The following is an 18,258-nucleotide window of genomic DNA, read 5'->3' on the forward strand; positions in this document are numbered from 1 at the left end:
CCAGCTGGGATCCGCCTCCTGTCCATATCGCGTGTGCGCCCCTGTACCTCAGTTTTTTCACGCTGTGCCCTGAATGCTCTTCTCTCTCACTCTATTAGGTCTAGTAATAATTAATGTCGTTTTCTAATACTTTTTAAATCGAATTTATTTAAACAATACAAAAAATTTAATCAACAATATAGTTGCCGTTGTTTTCTACTACTTGTGCCCAACGCTCAGGAAGCATTTTAATCCCTCTGTTGTAAAATTCTTGTGATTTTGATGCAAAAAATTCGGTCAATGCATTTTTGAGGCATTCTTCATTATTAAATTTTTTTCCAAGAAGAAAGTTTTGCAAAGAACGAAACAAATGGTAATCGGAAGGGGCAATATCAGGAGAATATGCAGGTTGAGGGAGAACTTCCCATTCCAACTGGCGCAGTTTTTCAGCAGTGATTCTTGCAGTATGCGGTCGTGCGTTATCGTGGTGAAGAATTACGCCCTTCCGATTAATCAGCGCGGGTTCTTTTTCTCTTAAAGCTTGGGCTAACCTTTCCAATTGGGCACTATACACTGCACTTGTAATGGTTTGGTTAGATGGTAAAAGCTCATAATGAAGAATTCCTTTAAAATTCCACCAAACACACAACATCACTTTTTTCGCATGCAAGTCAGGTTTTGGCGTGGGCTGCGGAGCCTCATTTTTGTCCAACCATTGATGCCGCCTTTTCAAATTAACATAGAGCACCCGTTTTTCATCTCCGGTAACAATTTGCTCTAAAAACGGCAAACGGTTTTGATGAGAGAGGAGCGAACTGCAAATTGTGACTCTTTGATTACGGTTGTTGTCGGTCAACTCATGAGGAACCCATTTTCCAAACTTTTGGACTTTGCCAAGTGCACGCAATTGATTGGAAATTGTTTTTTGTGAACAATTTAAAGTTGTCGCAAGCTCTTGTTGGGTAATTTGAGGATTTTGCAACAAAAGAGCTTGAAGAGCTTCTTGATCAAAATTGGACACACAGCCTCGACCACTCTTGTCATCTAATGAAAAATTTTCCTCGCGAAATTTCTCAAACCAACGCTGGCATTTTCTGGCACTAACTGCATCTTGACCAAGAGCACTACAGATGTTTTTTGCAGCCTCACTTGTTTTTCTTCCTAATTGGAACTCGTAAAGCATGCAGTGCCGAATATGCTCTTCATCCGCCATCTTCTTAGCCCTAGTTTTGCAACAAAAACCAAACCAAACACAAACTTTTTCAAGCAAAACTTGTTAATTGCACTTCACACGTTCTGTAGATACCACGTGTTTGAAGGTTATGTCAATACAAGTCAACGCCAAGCAAGATTTTAAACGAATGTTTAAAAACGACATTAATTATTACTAGACCCGATAGTTGTAGAGGTTCCTTTCAGCCAGCTTTCCTGTGGTTCTGGGTGATAAACATTTTGTCTTTAGTTGTAGTTTTGAAATTGTTGTGCCTGGCAGCAGTTTAGGTGTGTTTACCTAGGCCGCCATCTTGGCCTCCCCTAACGCCACTTCTTCAAAGTAGACTCACCTAGGCCATGGTATTTTGTGGAAGAGCCACACTCAAGGGGCCAAAGAGCCACATGTGGCTTGTGAGCTGCAGTTGGTCGACCATGGTTCTAGGTGAACTGTACTTCTTTTCCTTTCTTATGGTCCTAATTGAATTCTCCCTGAGAATGGAGAATAATGGAGGTGATAATAGTGATCTCTGTCCTAGTACTGATTTTAAGTGAAATGATTTTGGTTGGCTGACACTCTTTCGCAGTCTAGAAGCCTTGAGATCAATTGCTCCTCAGAGGGAAGCCCTGCCCATCTGCAGCACCAACGGTTGATGACCTGGGCCTCCCTCTTTGGGGTGATCATGGAGCCACCCCCATTAATTGTCCCACTGGCCTGAGCCCCCCTCTGTGGACCTCGTGGGGCAATGGCGGGCCCCCCGACCTGTCATCACAGCCACCTTGGCTGGTCTGGTGCCAGTGCATGTCATAGTGTGGTCGTCCGGATGGTCATTCTGCTGTTTGGTCGATTTTCATATTATGCTTTTATTATTATAGAAAATTGAATTAAAATACTAAGATGAAAAAATGAATAAAATTGCGGAGCGTTCTTGGCATTGGGAATAATTAAGTAACATTTTGTTTCCAAACATGGAAAATACTAAGTGGTTTTGAATGCCAAATCCAGGAAAAATATGGGCTGTTGGGAAAAGTCTAGGGAAAGTAGACTCTGAATAGGATGTGAAGGTGTGTGGTCCTGCTAAATGCACTGGAGAAAGAAATAGTGCACAAAAAGTCACTTTGCTTCCCTGCTGTAAACTAAGGGAGTGGATTTTAGGCCCTTTGAATATGGTAGGGGACATGATTTTAAGAATATGAGTAAGTCATTCACTCCAAAGAAAAAGTTTGTATGCTTCCCTGGCAAGAGACTGGTTTTTAATAATCATTCAGGGAAATGCATGTTTGAAGAACACAGTTCTGTTCTGAGCTTGTACCCAGTCTAGTGAAGACAGTGATCAAGGCATAATGGAGAGGGGTCATTTTGAACCCAAGACCCTGAAACTAGACAAACAGCATAATTTTGTGGTACTTTTCCATTTATTTTGTGCATATTGTTCTAAAAAGGGTGGTGAAAGAAAACATGGAACCTGGATCACATATAGTGACTCCAGTGTACTAAAGGGACTGGGAAAATGACATTTCATGTCTCTTTTGTTTGAGACTCTTTGGGGAAGGAAGCAAAAAGATTTTAGTCTGCTCTAGGAGCACCTTTTTTATTCCATTGTAGGTGCCTGAATAGGAGAAGTAGAGGTGGAGGGAAAGTTGCAAAGGAACAGAATCAGGAATTTTTAAGTTGGCCACCAAACATGAAGTCTAGCTCCTGAGAAAGAAGAATTTGTTGAGGTAGTTCATTTCTCCAATAAATCTTTCCACTCACCCCTGAGAGCATCCTCTGGACGTTTGCAAGTAGTGTCAGTGCCTCAGGCCAGGTTTTTGTATTTTTACATGTTGTAAACCAAAAGAAGAATATTTTGTGACACCTGAAGTTTACATTTCACCAACTATGAATAAAGTTTTATTAGACCACATTCATACTCATTCATTTTTTATATTGACTGTTTTTTTAAAAATATATATTTTTTATTGATTTCAGAGAGGAAGGGAGAGTGAGAGATAGAAACATCAATAATGAGAGAGAATCATTGATCAGCTGCTTCCAACATGCTCCTTACTGGGGATCAAGCTTGCAACCTGGGCATATGCCTTTGATCAGAATTGAACCAGGGACCCTTCAATCTGTAGGCTGACTGGCTAGGGCAGATATTGGCTGATTTTTGCTACAATAGAAGATGAGTAGTGTGACAGAGACTGTGTGGCCTGCCTGTGGGATACTGAAGTAGAGAATTTATTTGGGAGAGCTGAAGGTCTCCAGGTGGGGGTGCCATAGAGCTCAGATAGTGATACTGTTCTCTATGTTGCTGGGCTTTAAGTATTCGTAGGCAAGGTCAAGCTGCTCATTCCGGGCTGTCATTTCCTTTTCCCAGTTTTCCAGGTCTGCTTGGAATTGGTCCAGTACAGCTTTGGTCTTGGAGCCTGAGAAATACTTTTCTTTGTGATGCCCCAGAGGAACCTAAGAAAGAACAAAGGATCAACCAGTTTCTAGTCTGAAGGCTGAAGCACCTTGAGCCTAGCCCCTTACTCTGATGTTTCCCTTCCATCATCATTTCTCTTTCCCTGGAGTCCTCACTTACCATGTCTGGCTGGCGTCGACCCAGATGCCATGTGATGGTCATTTGAAAACAGGCCTGTTGGACATCAGGGAGTGAGCCCATCACTGTGGCCATTGTCACATCTTCCTTGGTGGTGGGTGGGGGCATTCGCATTGTGCATGGGGCATTGGGGACCCAGGCATACCAGTCCAGCTGGGGAAAGAAAGTACAACCTTAGGATCCTGGCACTTAGGGTTTAAACCCCTATCTCTCCCTTGGGTATCCACTTGCTTTCAGGGCCCTGGGCTTTCATGTGTCTATACCTGGCCCTTGTTGATGGCCCCATGCTGGGCACTGCATGTGAACACACACATGGTAAGGAAATGGCAGAGTTGATTCCGAGACTGGAAGGAGACAGGGAAACCTGGGGAGGAAAGAAACAGGATTCAGAGGCTATAGCATGAGAGGAGAGAAATAAAGGTTGATGTCTTGGGATGTCTGCCTATTGGAATTGATGGGTGTTGGTTCATTTATTCAAATATATTTACATCAGACATGATTTTCAGTTCAAGCTCAAGCAATCTAATTTGGATACCTTAGGCCAATTAACTTCTCTGACCTTAATTTCTTCACCTGTAAAGTGTAGATGATACTTACCTTATAAATGAGATACTGTATAAAAATGGATACAAGTGTTTAGTAAATAATAATTCTTGTATTTATGGAAGGGTTGGAGGCTGAAAATATTGACTAATTGAATATCTTCTGCCTTAAAAAATGGTTAAGAATTTAGGGTTGCTTCCCCTATTCCCAGATAGGGAATTATAAGTGCCTGAATTATAAGGTGAGGAATAAGAGAAGTCATGGATTCCTAGTGTCACAGCCAAGAGAGGCTTTCCAAAAGTTGTCCCAAGCCACCTAATAATTCTATCAGTCAAGTGAAACAAGTATAATCACTCTCTTTTTATAGATAAAATGGACACAGTTGGGAAAAGGCAGAGGCTGACCTTGAACTTGGGATTCTGACTGCTAATTGCTGATAGTTTTTAATCTTAGCACATTTCCTCCACAAGTCTGTTGGAAAAATTGGGTAAAAGTCAGGTATGAGAACTAGGGGGAGAGAATGAGAGGCAGTTAGATGGAGGTTAAAGTTAACATGTGAAAGTTGTTATTGATACGAGTTGAGGAAAAGATGGCCAGGCAGAGGAAGTAGAGACTTTTGGGGGCAAGTGGAGCCTAAGGAACAGTATGGAGATGTCTTAGAGAGTTGGTCCTGGGAGGGTGGGGATGGTGCAGCCTCAGGTTCCGCAGGGAGAGGCCCCTCCAGAGCGCAGGTGTTGGTTTATTGCTGACTGCACCTCCAGGGTATGGCCACGATGCCCCCTCCCCCCAATAAATGTCAGTAGGTGTCCTACAGAGGCAGATGCTGGTGTGAAGTGTGAGGAGCAGGGACTGAAGGACGATTTGAAGCGGTCCAGGTTGGTCCACGCGTGCTGGAGAGAGGAGGATGAACTAGGAGAACCCAAGAAAGGCAATTTCTTCCCCAGCAGTTAAGTGTGATTAGGGTATGCTACAGCTAATGACTAGATCTTAAGCCAGTGGCTAGATCCTAGCAGGGGTGAGGTGGCTGAGAGAGGACAGATTGGCAAAGGAATATGAGTCCCAAGGGACAGGGAACTGAGTTTAGATTTGAACCAAAAGGTATAATAGTGAGCTTGCACCTAGAATGACCTTGCATGCCTGGATAGTAGCAGATAGGATAAGAGAGGAAAACCAGCATGGGTCATGATGGAAAAATCTTCCCATTCATATCCTCAGGCAGGAAAATAGACACCATGGGAGAGATGACTCTAGTAGGGCCTGGGCAGATCCCCTCCCCCATGGCTGTTCTGGACCCACTGGGGCTAATGCTGTGGCAGGTTGGAGGCATATGTGACTAGGCAAAGGGGAGGGACATAAAAGTTATGGTCAGGGTCTCTGAGGGGATTAATCCTTGGGTTTCTAGGATGGTCCTAACTCCTAGGAGGTGGGAATGAGATGCTTCATGTTTGGAGGGAGAGAGGGTAATGAGAGGTTGAGATCATGTCCCCAGAAGGGCATGGCTGATAAGAGGCTCCAAGCAGAGTGTCTGAGGAGCTTCCTTCTCTGGGGAGGGATCTCACCTCGGTCCTGGGCCTGGCACAGCCCCACCTCAGTGATCTCCCGACACCAGGCCTGCAGCTCAGGGTCCCCTCTCACGATGTCATCCCTGTGGTAGAAGAGGTGGACGATCCCCTCCACGTACCTGCCCAGAGAAGGGAGCTGAGCTCCTTGAGAGTACAAGGCTCTAGCCTCTGACCATTAATTCTTTTCTGTGGCCTCTGTCCAACACACTCTTACTGTGTCTGAGTGTAGATCCTTCAAGACTTGTCTTTTGGGACATTCCCCAGCTCTTTCTACACATTAGTGTAGAAAAGAATGAAAATGTGGGTCATTACTTCTAGAAATTATATATATATATATAATTGGTATAGTCATTTTTCCTGACAAAAACCCTGATTTGTCCAGATCTCTTTCCTCATTCATAGCTATCCCAGCTGATGCTCTCTACCCCCATCCTAGTCTATTTCTATCAAACCGTACTCACTCTCTCCTCATTCTTCCTCTTCTCTCCCAGGAATAAGTCTTCTGCTCCTCATGTCTGACTCTTCTTTTTTCATGTTTCCTGTGCCCCATGCTGACCTAACGCCAGAGCCCCATTCTCATTGTTGCCAATGGTCCTTCCTTTCTCAGCTCCCACTCTCACCCACCGAGCAATGATGTCCCAGAGCCGTAAAGCATCATGGGCATAGAGAGCACTTGGGATTCCCAGCAGGCCCCGGTCAGCCAGATCGTCAGGAGGACAGAGGGAGCGGTAGGTCAACTTAGCCATGGCCTGATGCATCAACTGCACATGGCCCCCTCTGCCTGTGCTCATAGCCTGGAACAAAGAGAGGAGAGGCCTTGAGGAAGAAGACAGAGCATAGTGTACAGGAGGTTCATATGTGAGGTTCTCACATTTAATGACATCAGTATAAAGGGACAGGCCCCTGGGTTTAAGGGTCAGGGCATTTACACAGATTGGTCTGGGATTTAAAAACAAATGTTTTTTTTAATTGATTTTAAAGAGAGAAAAGGGGCCCTAACTGGTTTGGCTAGGTAGATAGAGCATCTGCCTATGGACTGAAGTGTCCCAGGTTCAATTCCGGTCAAGGGCATGTACCTTGGTTGCAAGCACATCCCCAGTAGGTAGTGTGCAGGAGTCAGCTGATTGATGTTTCTCTCTCATTGATATTTCTAAGTCTCTACTTCTCACCCTTTCTCTCTTTAAAAAATCAATAAAATATATTTTAAAAAATAAAGAGAGAAAAAGGGAGAGGGAGAGATACATCTATCAGCTGCCTCCTGCATGCCCCCTACTCTTGATTGAGCCTACAATCTGGGCATGTGCCCCGACCAGCAATCAATTAGTCACTTCCCAGTCCATGGGACAATGCTCAACCAAATGAGCCACACCAGCCAGGTCAGTCTGAGATCTTAAAAGTGATAGGAGATCATGCAGAGCTGGATGATTGGGTAGCCCCATATTCCATTACCTCCTTACCTTATCAAACACACCTTCATGTGAGATGAGTTGGCCTCGTCCCCGTGTGTTGATCTCCATGGTGTAGCGGGTGTGTGGGATCAGGAGCTGGAGGGAGAAGGATGGAGGGATGGTTTATGGGGGACATGCTTGGGACCGCCTTCTTTTTAAAAAAATATATATATTTTATGACTTTTTACAGAGAGGAAGAGAGAGAGATAGAGAGTTAGAAACATCAATGAGAGAGAATCATTGATCAGCTGCTTCTTGCACACCCCTGCTGGGAATGTGCCTGCAACCAAGGTACATGCCCTTGACCGGAATTGAACCTGGGACCTTTCAGTCCACAGGCTCTATCCACTGAGTCAAACCGGTTTTGGCTGCTAGGGTCCTTCTTTATCAGGGAGTGGCGCGCAGCATAGTGGCCTCCTGTCCATGATGCTTTCCTTTTTGCTAGTGTCTTTGCAGGCTGGTCCCCAATACTTCTCTGGTCACTCATTCTCATGCTCTTTATTCCCCTATGAGTCAGGCTCTAGAGCTAGACTGACCTGGGTTTCAATCTACACTTTGATCCCTGTCCAAGGTAATGGACTCTCTAATAATAATCTGTCTCATTCCCTACCTATGACTTCATCTGCCAACAGGGGGTGATAATAGGGTTTCTTATTTCAGGAGGCAGTGGTGATGCTTAGGTGAGTGATGTATGAAGAGGGTTTAGTACACACAGAAGTCCTCAAGTCTCAGCTGTATCATTTGTTTTCATAATTTCTACCTTGAGTGTTTGATTTTAAAGAATCAGCACAGCCCTTTTGATTTTCTTTTGTTCTATCATTTGTATCCTCATAGTTTATAATTACCCCTCTACTCATTATCAAAGCCACACCCTTATCCGCTGGCCGCTTCACTGTTGGCTTTTAGGGGGTGAACATCTCTCCTCAGAATGAGAGGGACCATTCTGAGCTACTTATTTAAGCAGCAGAGGGGCTGTCGTCAAATCTGCCCAACCCCCAGTTAGGCAGTTAGGTCCCATCTATCTTTAACAGCTTTTAAAAATTCTTAGTTTTTAATTGACTTCAGAGAGGAAGGGAGAGGAAGAGAGATAGACACGTCAATAAAGAGAGAGAACCATTGATTGGCTGCCTCCTGCATGCCCCTTACTGGGATTGAGCCTGCAACCTGGGCACATGCCCTTGGCCAAAATCCAACCTGGGACCCACTGAGCCAAACCAGCTAGGGCTTTAATAGCTTTTTAAAAAATAGCTTTCCTTAGGTAAGGCCCCCTGATCCTCACATACAATTCTTTTTTTAAAAAAAATTAATTAATTTATTTTTTTACATATTTTAATGATTTTTTTTGCCCCCTCCCTCCCTCCCACGTATCCCCTCCCTCCCCAGAGTTTTATGTCCATTGGTTGTACTTATATGCATGTATACAAGTCCTTCGGTTGATCTATTATCTCCCCCAGATCCTCCTCCTCTCCCCACTGTAATTTGACAATCTGCTTGTTGCTTTACTGTCTCTATATCTATCTTTTGGTTCATCAGTTTATAATGAATGATCTTTATTATCCACAAATGAGTGGGGTCATGTGGTGTTTCTCTTTCATTGATTGGCTTATTTCACTCAGCATGATGTTCTCCAATTCCATCCAGGTTGCTGCAAATGATGAGAATTCCTTCTTTTTTATGGCAGCATAGTATTCCATTGTGTAGATGTACCATAGTTTTTGGATCCAATCATCTGCTGACGGGCACCTAGGCTGTTTCCAAATTCTGGCTATTGTAGATTGTGCTGCTATGAACATAAGGGTGCATATATCCTTTCAGATTGGTGTTTCTAGTTTCTTGGGATATATTCCTAGGAGTGGGATTACTGGGTCAAATGGGAGTTCCATTTTCAGTTTTTTGAGGAAACTTCACACTGTTCTCCACAGTGGTTGCACCAGTCTGTATTCCCACCAGCAGTGCACGAGGGTTCCTTTTTCTCCGCAACCTCGCCAACACTTGTCACTTGTTGATTTGTTGATGTTGGCTATTCTGACAGGTGTGAGATGGTACCGCATTGTTGTTTTGATTTGCATCTCTTGTATAATTAGTGACTTTGAGCATGTTTTCATGTGCCTTTTGGCCTTCCTTCTGTCTTCTTTTGAAAATATTCTATTTAGGTCCGTTGCCCATTTCTTAATTGGATCATTCATCTTCCTTTTATTTAGTTGTATCAGCTGTCTGTAGATGTTAGAGATTAAACCTTTATCAGTGGTGTTATTTGCAAATATGTTCTCCCACACCGTGGGCTTTCTTGTTGTTTTGTTGATGGTTTCTTTTGCTGTAAAAAAGCTTTTTATTTTGATGTAGTCCCATTTGTTTATTTTCTCTTTAGCTTCCATTGCCCTAGGGGCAGTATCAGTGAAGAAGTTCTTTTGGCATATGTCTGAGATTTTGCTGCCTGTGGATGCTTCTAGTATTTTTATGGTTTCCTGTCTGATGTTTAAGTCCTGTATCCATTTTGAGTTTATTTTTGTGTATGGTGTAAGTTGGTGATCTAGTTTCATTCTTTTGCACTCACATACAATTCTTTTTTCTCAGAATATTTTGTGTTCATTTCAACCCAGTTTATATACAGGTCTCTGGTAGAGTTTATATTTGAGTTGAATGACCCAAGTGATATCTCTGGTGTCAAACAGCTCACGGTCTGAAATTTTTCAGAAAGTTGATATAAGAGGTTGAGTACCATAGAAAGTTCAAATCCACACGAGAAGAGAAGATACCTGAGGACAATCAATTCCTAATAAGAGTAATAATAATTCCAAGTGCAAGAACTAGTGGTTTTTCTAGCTTTCAGCCTGTGTTACATTGTTATGTCATTTTATCCTTCACCACGGTGAGGCTCCTGTTGTCCTCATTTAGAGACCAGGACACTGGAGCAAGCCTCTGGTCAGTTCTGAGGCCAGGATTCAAGATTTGATGTTGGCAGTCTGAATCCAGAGCCTGCCTACATATATAGGTTAGTTCTCCTGTGTCCTGATGACAGCTCAGCAGTTTGCCAGGAGATGAAGCTGTTTTGGTGAGCAGATGCGGGTGTGGAGAGGGATGAACTAGTAAAGGGGGGTGAGCAGCAGATTGTGAGGGAGGAGCACCATGAGGTCAGTGAAATCCAAGATTCTATTAATCACACTGGATTCCATCTCGTCTATTTTACCCCAGACTTACTGAGGCCATAGCTACTATTGAGCAGGTTTTGGGGTCAGGGTGTAAACACAGTTCAGCTTGAAACAGTTCAGTTCTCCTTACCCAGATACTCATTTGAATATTTTGCCCACACCTCAAACACCGGAGACCTGACTCTGAAAACCTTGTGTTTGCTTTGTGTTTGCTTCCAAACTGGCTTCCTCTCATGACTTTGCTGTTTTTGACAGTTACTCTGGTTCACAAGCTTTGTCCCTTCTCTGCCATGTTCCCTGTATCTAAGGCGTCATCAAGATTTTGAGAATACTTTCAAGCAAGCACAAGTCTTACTTTGCTGCCTTCTGCGTAGCAGTAGACACTGAAATCCTGTTTTAAAAAATTATAACCCACCCATCCTGTGGACTCTTAGGAGTTACAGCTTAGACCTGTGACCTTTCCCTTTTCACTCTTATTCACAGGCATGTGCACCTGCTGTTTCCTCTAAGTCTTTAATCTGTTTTCTTGTCATTCCTGAAACCACCTTGCATGTCTTTCTCCACCTATTTCCTGGGCAGGTATAAGTAACCCACTGGACTGCTCTCCTTGTCTTTTGATTCATTCCTACTACAGACTCCTCAGTTGGGGTGGGGTATTTTCCGTCAATACGATGGTGTTTATAGGCTGTCTCATGATTTTAAATTCTAGTTCCCGATGTTATTCACTGGTTGGTTCTTATAGGCATCACTTGTCTTCCTGGATAAACAATAAATCTCCTATGACAGGAACAAGGGTTTGTTTTCCTAACAACAGTCCAGCAATACTCCAGGCTCATTGCTAGATTGCCAGGTCTCTGGAATTTCAGAGGGTTCCCTTATAACATGTCCTGAAGAAACAGTAGGTGACTTGATGCAATTTAAATATGTCTTAAAATACAGATACAGTCTTCCTTCTACTCTTCTCTCTTTCTTTCACAAGTTGGTATAAACATTTTTTTTTTCTGCTGTAATATCATTTGATATTGGCCAGCAAGATCAGACATGGAGGGTAGAGGATGTACCTTGAAGACAGGGTGCAGTCCTGGGAGACACCTCATGGTGGCCACAGCAATGACTTCAGCCAGCAGATGAGTGTTCAACAAATGATACTGGAGCTCATGCAATTGGAAATCTGAATTTCGAACCCAGGACTTTGCCAGGAGCCAGGCAAGTGGAGGATCTGAAGGCAGGAACAGTGGTGGGGTGGGGGAGCTGGGGCTGGGAGGCTGGATCTGGAAAAAAGTAATTGAACATTTGTTGAACTTCTACTTTATGAATGACATTATGGTCACCTTACTGGGGAAACAAAGAGGACTGAGTAAGGTTATTCTTATCCAGGAAGTTGTAATCTAGTAGGAGGAACAAGGACCTTTCCACCCAGCTTCTCACTGGCTGTGTGGCCATATGAGTCCCCGAGCCATGATGGTCAGGTTGAAGGCAGGAGAGTCAGAAGCAGGAGCCCAGTAAAGAAATTTTAACAGTGGTTTGGGAGAAATGTGGTCAGGTTCTGAGTTAGGGTGGGGGCACTGAAAGGAGAAGCTGGATGTGTTAGATAGTTGACAATATTTGCTGAATGTTGAGAACTTTGGGAGAAAAGATATTCAGGAAACAATGTATATTTAGAGTCAAGGCTACCGAGAGAGTAACCAGTGATTCTCAGAGTGTGTTCCCAAACCACCAGCAGCAGCATCATTTTGGAATTTGTTAGCAAGGCAAATTCTCAGTCCCCACCCGAGATCTACTGAATCAGAAAACCTGGTGGTGGGCCCAGAACCTGTGTTTTAACTAGCCCTGCTGGTGGTTCTAACTAAGGCACACTAAAGTTTGAGAACCACTGAGTACAGGGTGAGAACTCCAAGAAGCCATTATGACTCTTGAACAAGTACTTCCAGTTGGGTGAGTCAGGGAAAACCAGGCTGTAAGCAAAGACTGACAGGAGGACACGTCTCACTGTGTGAGGATGGCATTTGGGAGCCCAGAGCCAGGGCTGGATCCCTGGGAGCAGAGGTTGGGTAAACAGAGGGCAGTGTTGGGAGGCAGATGCCCCAGGTGCCTCACCTGGATGACCATGGGCAGCAGCTTCCCACTGGGCTCCATCTTCAGCATGACGAGGGGGGCAGCCAGGTACTGCTGCTCTCCTCGGATCACATTGGCTGGAATTCCATCCAGAAGGATGAAGTCAGCCTCAAACAGGGAACCATTCTGGGGAACAGAGGAACATATCCATGGTTAGAGTTCAAGATCCACTTCCAGAGGAACAGGGCAAAGGGGGAACGATAAAGACATTTATCTTTTTTTAACTAATATCATCCCAATAAATTTAATTAAAAATAAAGATATTTGCATACTTCTTGCCATTATCCTATTCAGTACCAGAGTTCTATTGGCAGAACCAGAGCTTCTTGTCCAATTCCTCTCATTTTATGTTTATTAACCCTCACCTAGGGATATTTTTCCATTAATTTTTAGAGAGAGTGGAAGGGAGTGGGGAAGACACAGAGAGAAACATCGATGTGAGAAAGACACATTGATTGGCTGCTTCCTGCATACACCCTAACCAGAGCGAGGGAACCTGCAACTGAGGTACGTGCCCTTGACTGCACTCGAACCTGGGATCTTGAGTCTGTGAGCAGATGCTCTATCCACTGAGCCAAACCAGCCAGGTTTTCAATTCCTCTCATTTTATACAAATGAAGAAACAACGTAGTGTGGGTTGATGGCTTGTGCAGGCTTTGTGGTGGCAGGTCTGGGTTTAAAACCTGGCCTCTCAGTCCAGTCTGCATTGTAGGCATTGCAAACTCTCCCGTTGTCAAGATGGCTGTGCCTCTTCCCCAGTGTCCCCAGTGCTCTGCTCTCATGTTGGGCGCCCATCAGCTCAGCAAACACTGTTTCACTCGCTGTCCAAATCTCACCTTCTCTGCCAAGTAATCCACAGAGGTTCCCTGACCACCATTGCCATGGAATCCAGACACAGGCACACGGACATGCTCACATCCTGCTTTGTACGTCTGCCTTGCCACCAACTCATCTTTTCTGTATCCAGCTTTCCTCCTCCCTGAAACTCCTCAGTTCTCCCCACCTGGCAGTGCATTCTTCATCCTTGGTATTGGGAGTACTGGCATCAGCCAGGGAATGTCATTGTCCCAGATCACATCTCTGGCCCCACCTGTATGTGCCTTAGACATCTATGCTAGGAGTTCCTCTTAGTTTCTCCTACATATTTTATCATCTCTGGCTTTTTTTCCTGCACAGGATTCTGCATTCAGGGACAGTGGGTTGCCAGAGCCTCCTTGCTTTAGTCCCTCCTCTTTACCACTTCTTCCCACACAGACAAGAAGACATTAAAGGGCTGGAGGCTGTACCTGGAGTTCTTTCTCCAGCTGGGCCCGAAGCTCCTCCATCCCTGAGGGCAGCACCAGCCGGGAGGGCAGAGAGGTGGAGCGTCTCAGCAGCATGGGGTTGGCGCCATTGAGGAACTGGTAGCCAAAAAGCTCATCTTCCTGCCAGCGCTGGTGAACCTTCTCTGTGGGGTCGGAGTGGGGTAAGGAGGAGGATTTAAAAAAATTGATATATTTTATTGGTTAATAAAATTATATAGGTTTCAGGTGTATAATTCTATAATACTTCATCTATATATTGTATGTTCATCACCCCAAAGAGGAGGAGTATGTTCACCATAACTCAATGTCCCTCCTCCAGCCAATCAAGGGGTTATAGACACCTAGGGGAATCACTGACCAGCCAGGGAGCTCCTCTGACCCCAGAAGATCTGATCAAAATCCTCCAGATGATTCCAGGAGCTCAGGAGGGTGTAAACACGCTTGAGGGCTATCTCCAGTGTCCTAGGACAGGCATTGAGGCATGAACCCGTTAGCTGATTCCTCAGCCCCTCACTATTTACCACCATTCCTGGGTCTCCCAGCCCTTATTCTACTGAGCTCCAGCTTTTCCTCACCCAGCCTTCAGTGTCCACTCAAAGTCCAGCCTCTTGTCCTCGTGGAATCTCGTATTTGGAGGTAGATCATCCTCACTGCCTGCCGCTATTGTCAGAGGTAAGCCCTCCTTCCAGGTGGCCCAGCTAGGACATGGGGACAGGGTTTGGGTCAGTGATGTGGGCAGGGTCAGGGGATAGGGGGTGAAACTTGGGGTCTAATATGGGTGGGTGGTCACCGGTATATTTGCTGTCTTTCCTTTAGTTCCTTCTCTCGATGTTTCTGGAACACATCCGATGCATTGTCTCCTGGCAGGCGGGCTGGGGAGACATGAAGGCAATCGGCCACAGTTTTGTGTGGTCCTGTGCTGCTTGTCCTCACCGTCCTTTTCGTATCGTAGTCTATGTGCTCAATTGTGCCCTGTCACTTTTATCCCTGGCTGTGCCTCAGTTCACTGAGTCCTAACAAACTTTTATCCCAGCTTTTCCTGCCTGGTCTCACTTACCTCAGCCCTCATCTCTTGCCTTGAGGCCAAAGTGTCATGTTTGCCACCATTTTCTTGTCCCTTAATTCATCTTTCCCTACCTGATTCTATTTCATCAATATCTATGATTGGGTAAATTACCTGGATTATGGTGATAAAATCTTAATCACTCCTATGCCCATATCTTTTTTTCTACTATATATTTGGTAAATATTCACTTCTTGAACCTCACCTGCCACACCTCAGAAGCCCTGAGTGCTTCTATAGTTACTGGATTCTTCCTACTCTTATCACTACTTACACCTATATCAAAATCATATATTTTATATTTCCAACCTTATTTGTTCTTGCCCTCATTGTCTCTGTAGTCCTCTCTCATTTCCCACAGCAACTAATTCAATATTTGCTGTCCTCATTCACCCCCATCCCAATCAGAGTGCTCCCTGCCCTCACAGGTGTCTTTCCATGTTGTCACAGCCAAACCAGCTCTTCATGGTCATATCTCTTACCTGCCTCCTCTCAGGGGTTCCATGTGCTAGCCTTACCTGTCCCTGCCCTAACTTATTCCCAGTCACACAGAGATCTCCCTTCCACTTTACTTTGGCTTTTCTGTTTCCCAGCATGGCTGCCCCTCCCATTCCCTCTGCTCACATTCTTGGGGGTGGGATCCACACATCACTCACTTCCCTGTCCAGTCCCACTTCCAGTCTTTTTCATTTCATGTGTACATTTCCCCTCATTGCCTGCCTTGGCCATCCTTAACCTCCTGAGGATGCACTTTTTCAAGCCTCAATGCAATTCTCCTCCCCCCCAAACCCCTCTCTAATCCCTGGGCCCTGCTCCCACTTCCCCAGGCGGCCCCTCACCAGTGCCCTCGGGCAGGGTCAGCAGGCCCTCGCCCGGCACCCAGCGGTAGCAGGGAAAGGCGGCCTCCTCCAAGGCTCCCGGGCCCTGCACGGTGATGCGGTCGCAGAACCAGGCGTTGTCCACCAGGGAGTGGTGTTTGCGCAACTTCACGAACTGCAGTGGCCCCAGGTCCTGGGGAACGTCCTGCTCAAACTCCTCCACCTGTGGGGACCAGAACCCAGTGAGAACTAGTAGCGAGGATCCGGGAGAGGACGTATAATTGAGGGTGCGGGGTCCTCTGTGGAGTCCGGTGACATGGCCTCCAGGGACAGCATTGCCTCCTCCCAACACCTGCGCGGTGGGTCTCAGATGCCCCATCTCCCAGGGAAGACCTGGGAGACAGGGCGAGGCCCTGAGTGACTTTAATGGAACGCGGGGCATCATCACCGACCCCGTCCACTCACAGCTCTCGCCCTTGGAGGCCCTTCCGTTGACCATTCATCCCAGGACACTGGCCTAGGGTCAACTGGGGAAGTAGCGGATGCTGCGAGGACCACGGTGGGTGCGGGAGGGAGAAAGGGGTTGAGCCCAGCCCGGCCCTCTCCCCGCTTAGGGGCCAGCGTCCCAACTCCTGGAAGTCCCAGTGGGCGCGTTCGCGCCGTTACTCGCCCCCGGCCTCCTGCCGTGAGCCCCGCGGGGATTGGGGTCCCGGCTTCCCGCGCTGACCTGGCCCCGCGCCGGCAGCAGCTGCAGCTCCAGCTCCGCCTCCCCGCGCTCCCCGACCAGCCACAGCTGCACGCGGTTGAAGGACCCGGAGAAGAGCCAGGCCCCGGTGGCCACGCGGATGAGGTAGCGGCCCATGGCGGGACTCTAGTAGCCAAGTGATGGGAGCCGCGTCCTGCGATTCTCGGGATCACGCAGGGCGGGAGTGCAGAAGCTCTAGGGTCAGTTTGGGTCTTTAAAGACTAGAAGCCAGATGCACGAAGTTTCGTGCAAGAATAGGCCTTCCTTCCCCTGATGGCCAGCACGAGGCGGGCTCGCTCCAGCAGCCGGTGCAGCGAGGAGGCAGCGGAGACAAGCCCCGTGCGCTCTGGCATTGCTTCTCCTGGCCCTCCTTTTCAGGAGAGCGCTTCTGTGCGGAGCTGGCATCCCGGGGAGGGCCCGAGGAGGAGAAGTGGGCGGAGCTAAGCAGGGAGAGGGGGAGGACTGGAGAGATTGGGTGCGGCTAGTGTGTTTCACTTTCCCATTGTGAAAGTGGGTCCCCTTCCTCATTCTTTTCCTCCTCCGCCCCCCGCCCCCCATGCCCATCTCCCTTCTCTTGATTTGGAGAGATAGGGAGGAGGGAGATCTGATAATTGGGATTCCTGTGTAGGTGGCCTCTTTTATCTATTCAAAACAAAGCTCATCCCTTATCTCCCCCATATTAAGGACTTGTATGCATGCAGATAAGCTTAACCAAAGGATGAAAAACTCTGGGGAGGGAGGGCTTGTATGAAAGTGGGGGTGGGGTGGGGATTGGTAAGGTATGTACACATATAATACCTTAATAAAAAATGAGAGAAAAAAACAAAACAAAACAAAGCTGAACCACCTGCCGCTGTCACCACCTTGGCCTCTTGGCTGCCCCCCCTCCCCCGCTGCTGCAATGGAGGGTTTTGTTAACCAGAGCAGCTGGGCAGAGGTGGGGTAAGGGTAGAGGGTTGCCTCTGAGGCCCGGTGCTGGTGGTACTTCCTCAGCACTCTACTGTGCTATGAGGTCACACGGCATTGGGGGGTGAATACCCAAGAACAGTAATCCAAGCTACTGCATGAGCTAAATGAGTTCATGTTTAAACCCTTAGAACAGTGCCTGGCACACAGTCCCGGTGTGAATTAGCTGCTAGTATTCTGTTATTTGCAGAGTGGAAACAATTTCCAACTGAATGCCAGCTTCACTCCTCCAGAAATGCCTCTGCCTTTGCCTTTGCCACCATATACTGTTTCTCCATGTCCCTCCAGGTCCCAGGTCTCACTACTTCAGACCCTTCCTCCCACTTTTTCTCTTTTCCTTTTTAAGTTCACACATTATGCTGTGGGGAAAATAATCAAAAACAGTTTCCCAATCCTGAAAAACCTCTCCATGATGGTAGTTGAAAGGGTAGGGCGGGGCGAGGATGAGCTCCCAACTCTGCCCCGTAGGGCGGAGTTATCCCTAGCCCTCAAAACGCCTGGACCGGGAGAAATTCGCTCTCTTCCGCCATGCTGCCGGCATGAGTGGGGGAGCACATGCTAGCATGGTGAAGGCTCTCTTGCTTATTGCATCGGACTTGGCTCCCTGGTGGTCCTTGGGGATCACGAAGTCTGGGCATAACAGATGGGGGCGTCGTCCGGGATCCCCGGGACCATTAGGGAAAACCCGATCCGGAGAGTCTGACTGGCCGCGGTAGGTGTGTGCGCGCTCTGGAGGGACATAAAACCCCTCATGGAATTGGTGCCCGAA

The 18,258-nt window shown here is 46.5% G+C and overlaps 1 protein-coding gene across 3 annotated transcripts; it reads right to left on the minus strand.

Moving 5' to 3' along the window:
- Positions 1-3,390: 3,390 nt before the first annotated feature.
- LOC118726717 (polyunsaturated fatty acid lipoxygenase ALOX12) lies at positions 3,391-16,717 on the minus strand. Of its 3 annotated transcripts, XM_036451787.2 has the most exons (14): positions 16,506-16,716; positions 15,800-16,001; positions 14,688-14,769; positions 14,473-14,595; positions 14,256-14,359; positions 13,880-14,040; positions 12,576-12,719; positions 11,540-11,749; positions 7,339-7,425; positions 6,506-6,675; positions 5,879-6,000; positions 4,040-4,140; positions 3,759-3,929; positions 3,391-3,637 (listed from the first exon to the last, which is right to left on the minus strand). In XM_036451787.2, the coding sequence occupies exons 1-14, from the start codon at positions 16,638-16,640 to the stop codon at positions 3,458-3,460; spliced, it is 1,992 nt and encodes a 663-aa protein (XP_036307680.1). In that variant the 5' UTR covers positions 16,641-16,716; the 3' UTR covers positions 3,391-3,457. The 3 variants fall into 3 exon arrangements, 2 of the variants coding, with proteins under 2 accessions (XP_036307680.1, XP_045442550.1); XM_045586594.1 differs by lacking the exon at positions 14,473-14,595; XR_006742538.1 differs by lacking the exon at positions 4,040-4,140 and having other exon boundaries at positions 3,495-3,637; positions 16,506-16,717.
- Between the last annotated feature and the right edge of the window lie 1,541 nt (positions 16,718-18,258).

The sequence above is a fragment of the Pipistrellus kuhlii genome, unplaced genomic scaffold, assembly GCF_014108245.1.
Source record: "Pipistrellus kuhlii isolate mPipKuh1 unplaced genomic scaffold, mPipKuh1.p scaffold_m20_p_23, whole genome shotgun sequence".
Taxonomy (NCBI): domain Eukaryota; kingdom Metazoa; phylum Chordata; class Mammalia; order Chiroptera; family Vespertilionidae; genus Pipistrellus; species Pipistrellus kuhlii.

Bases quoted from the DNA above. Each gene is read 5' to 3' on its own strand.
- LOC118726717 (XM_036451787.2), bottom strand. From the start codon at position 16,640: ATGGGCCGCTACCTCATCCGCGTGGCCACCGGGGCCTGGCTCTTCTCC. The intron at 14,041-14,255 runs GTCAGTGATTCC...CCGACCCCACAG, and splicing joins TCAGAGGAGCTCCCTGGCTG to AGAAGGTTCACCAGCGCTGG. The intron at 7,426-11,539 runs GTACATCCTCTA...TTCTCCCTCCAG, and splicing joins GACTGCACCCTGTCTTCAAG to CTCCTGATCCCACACACCCG.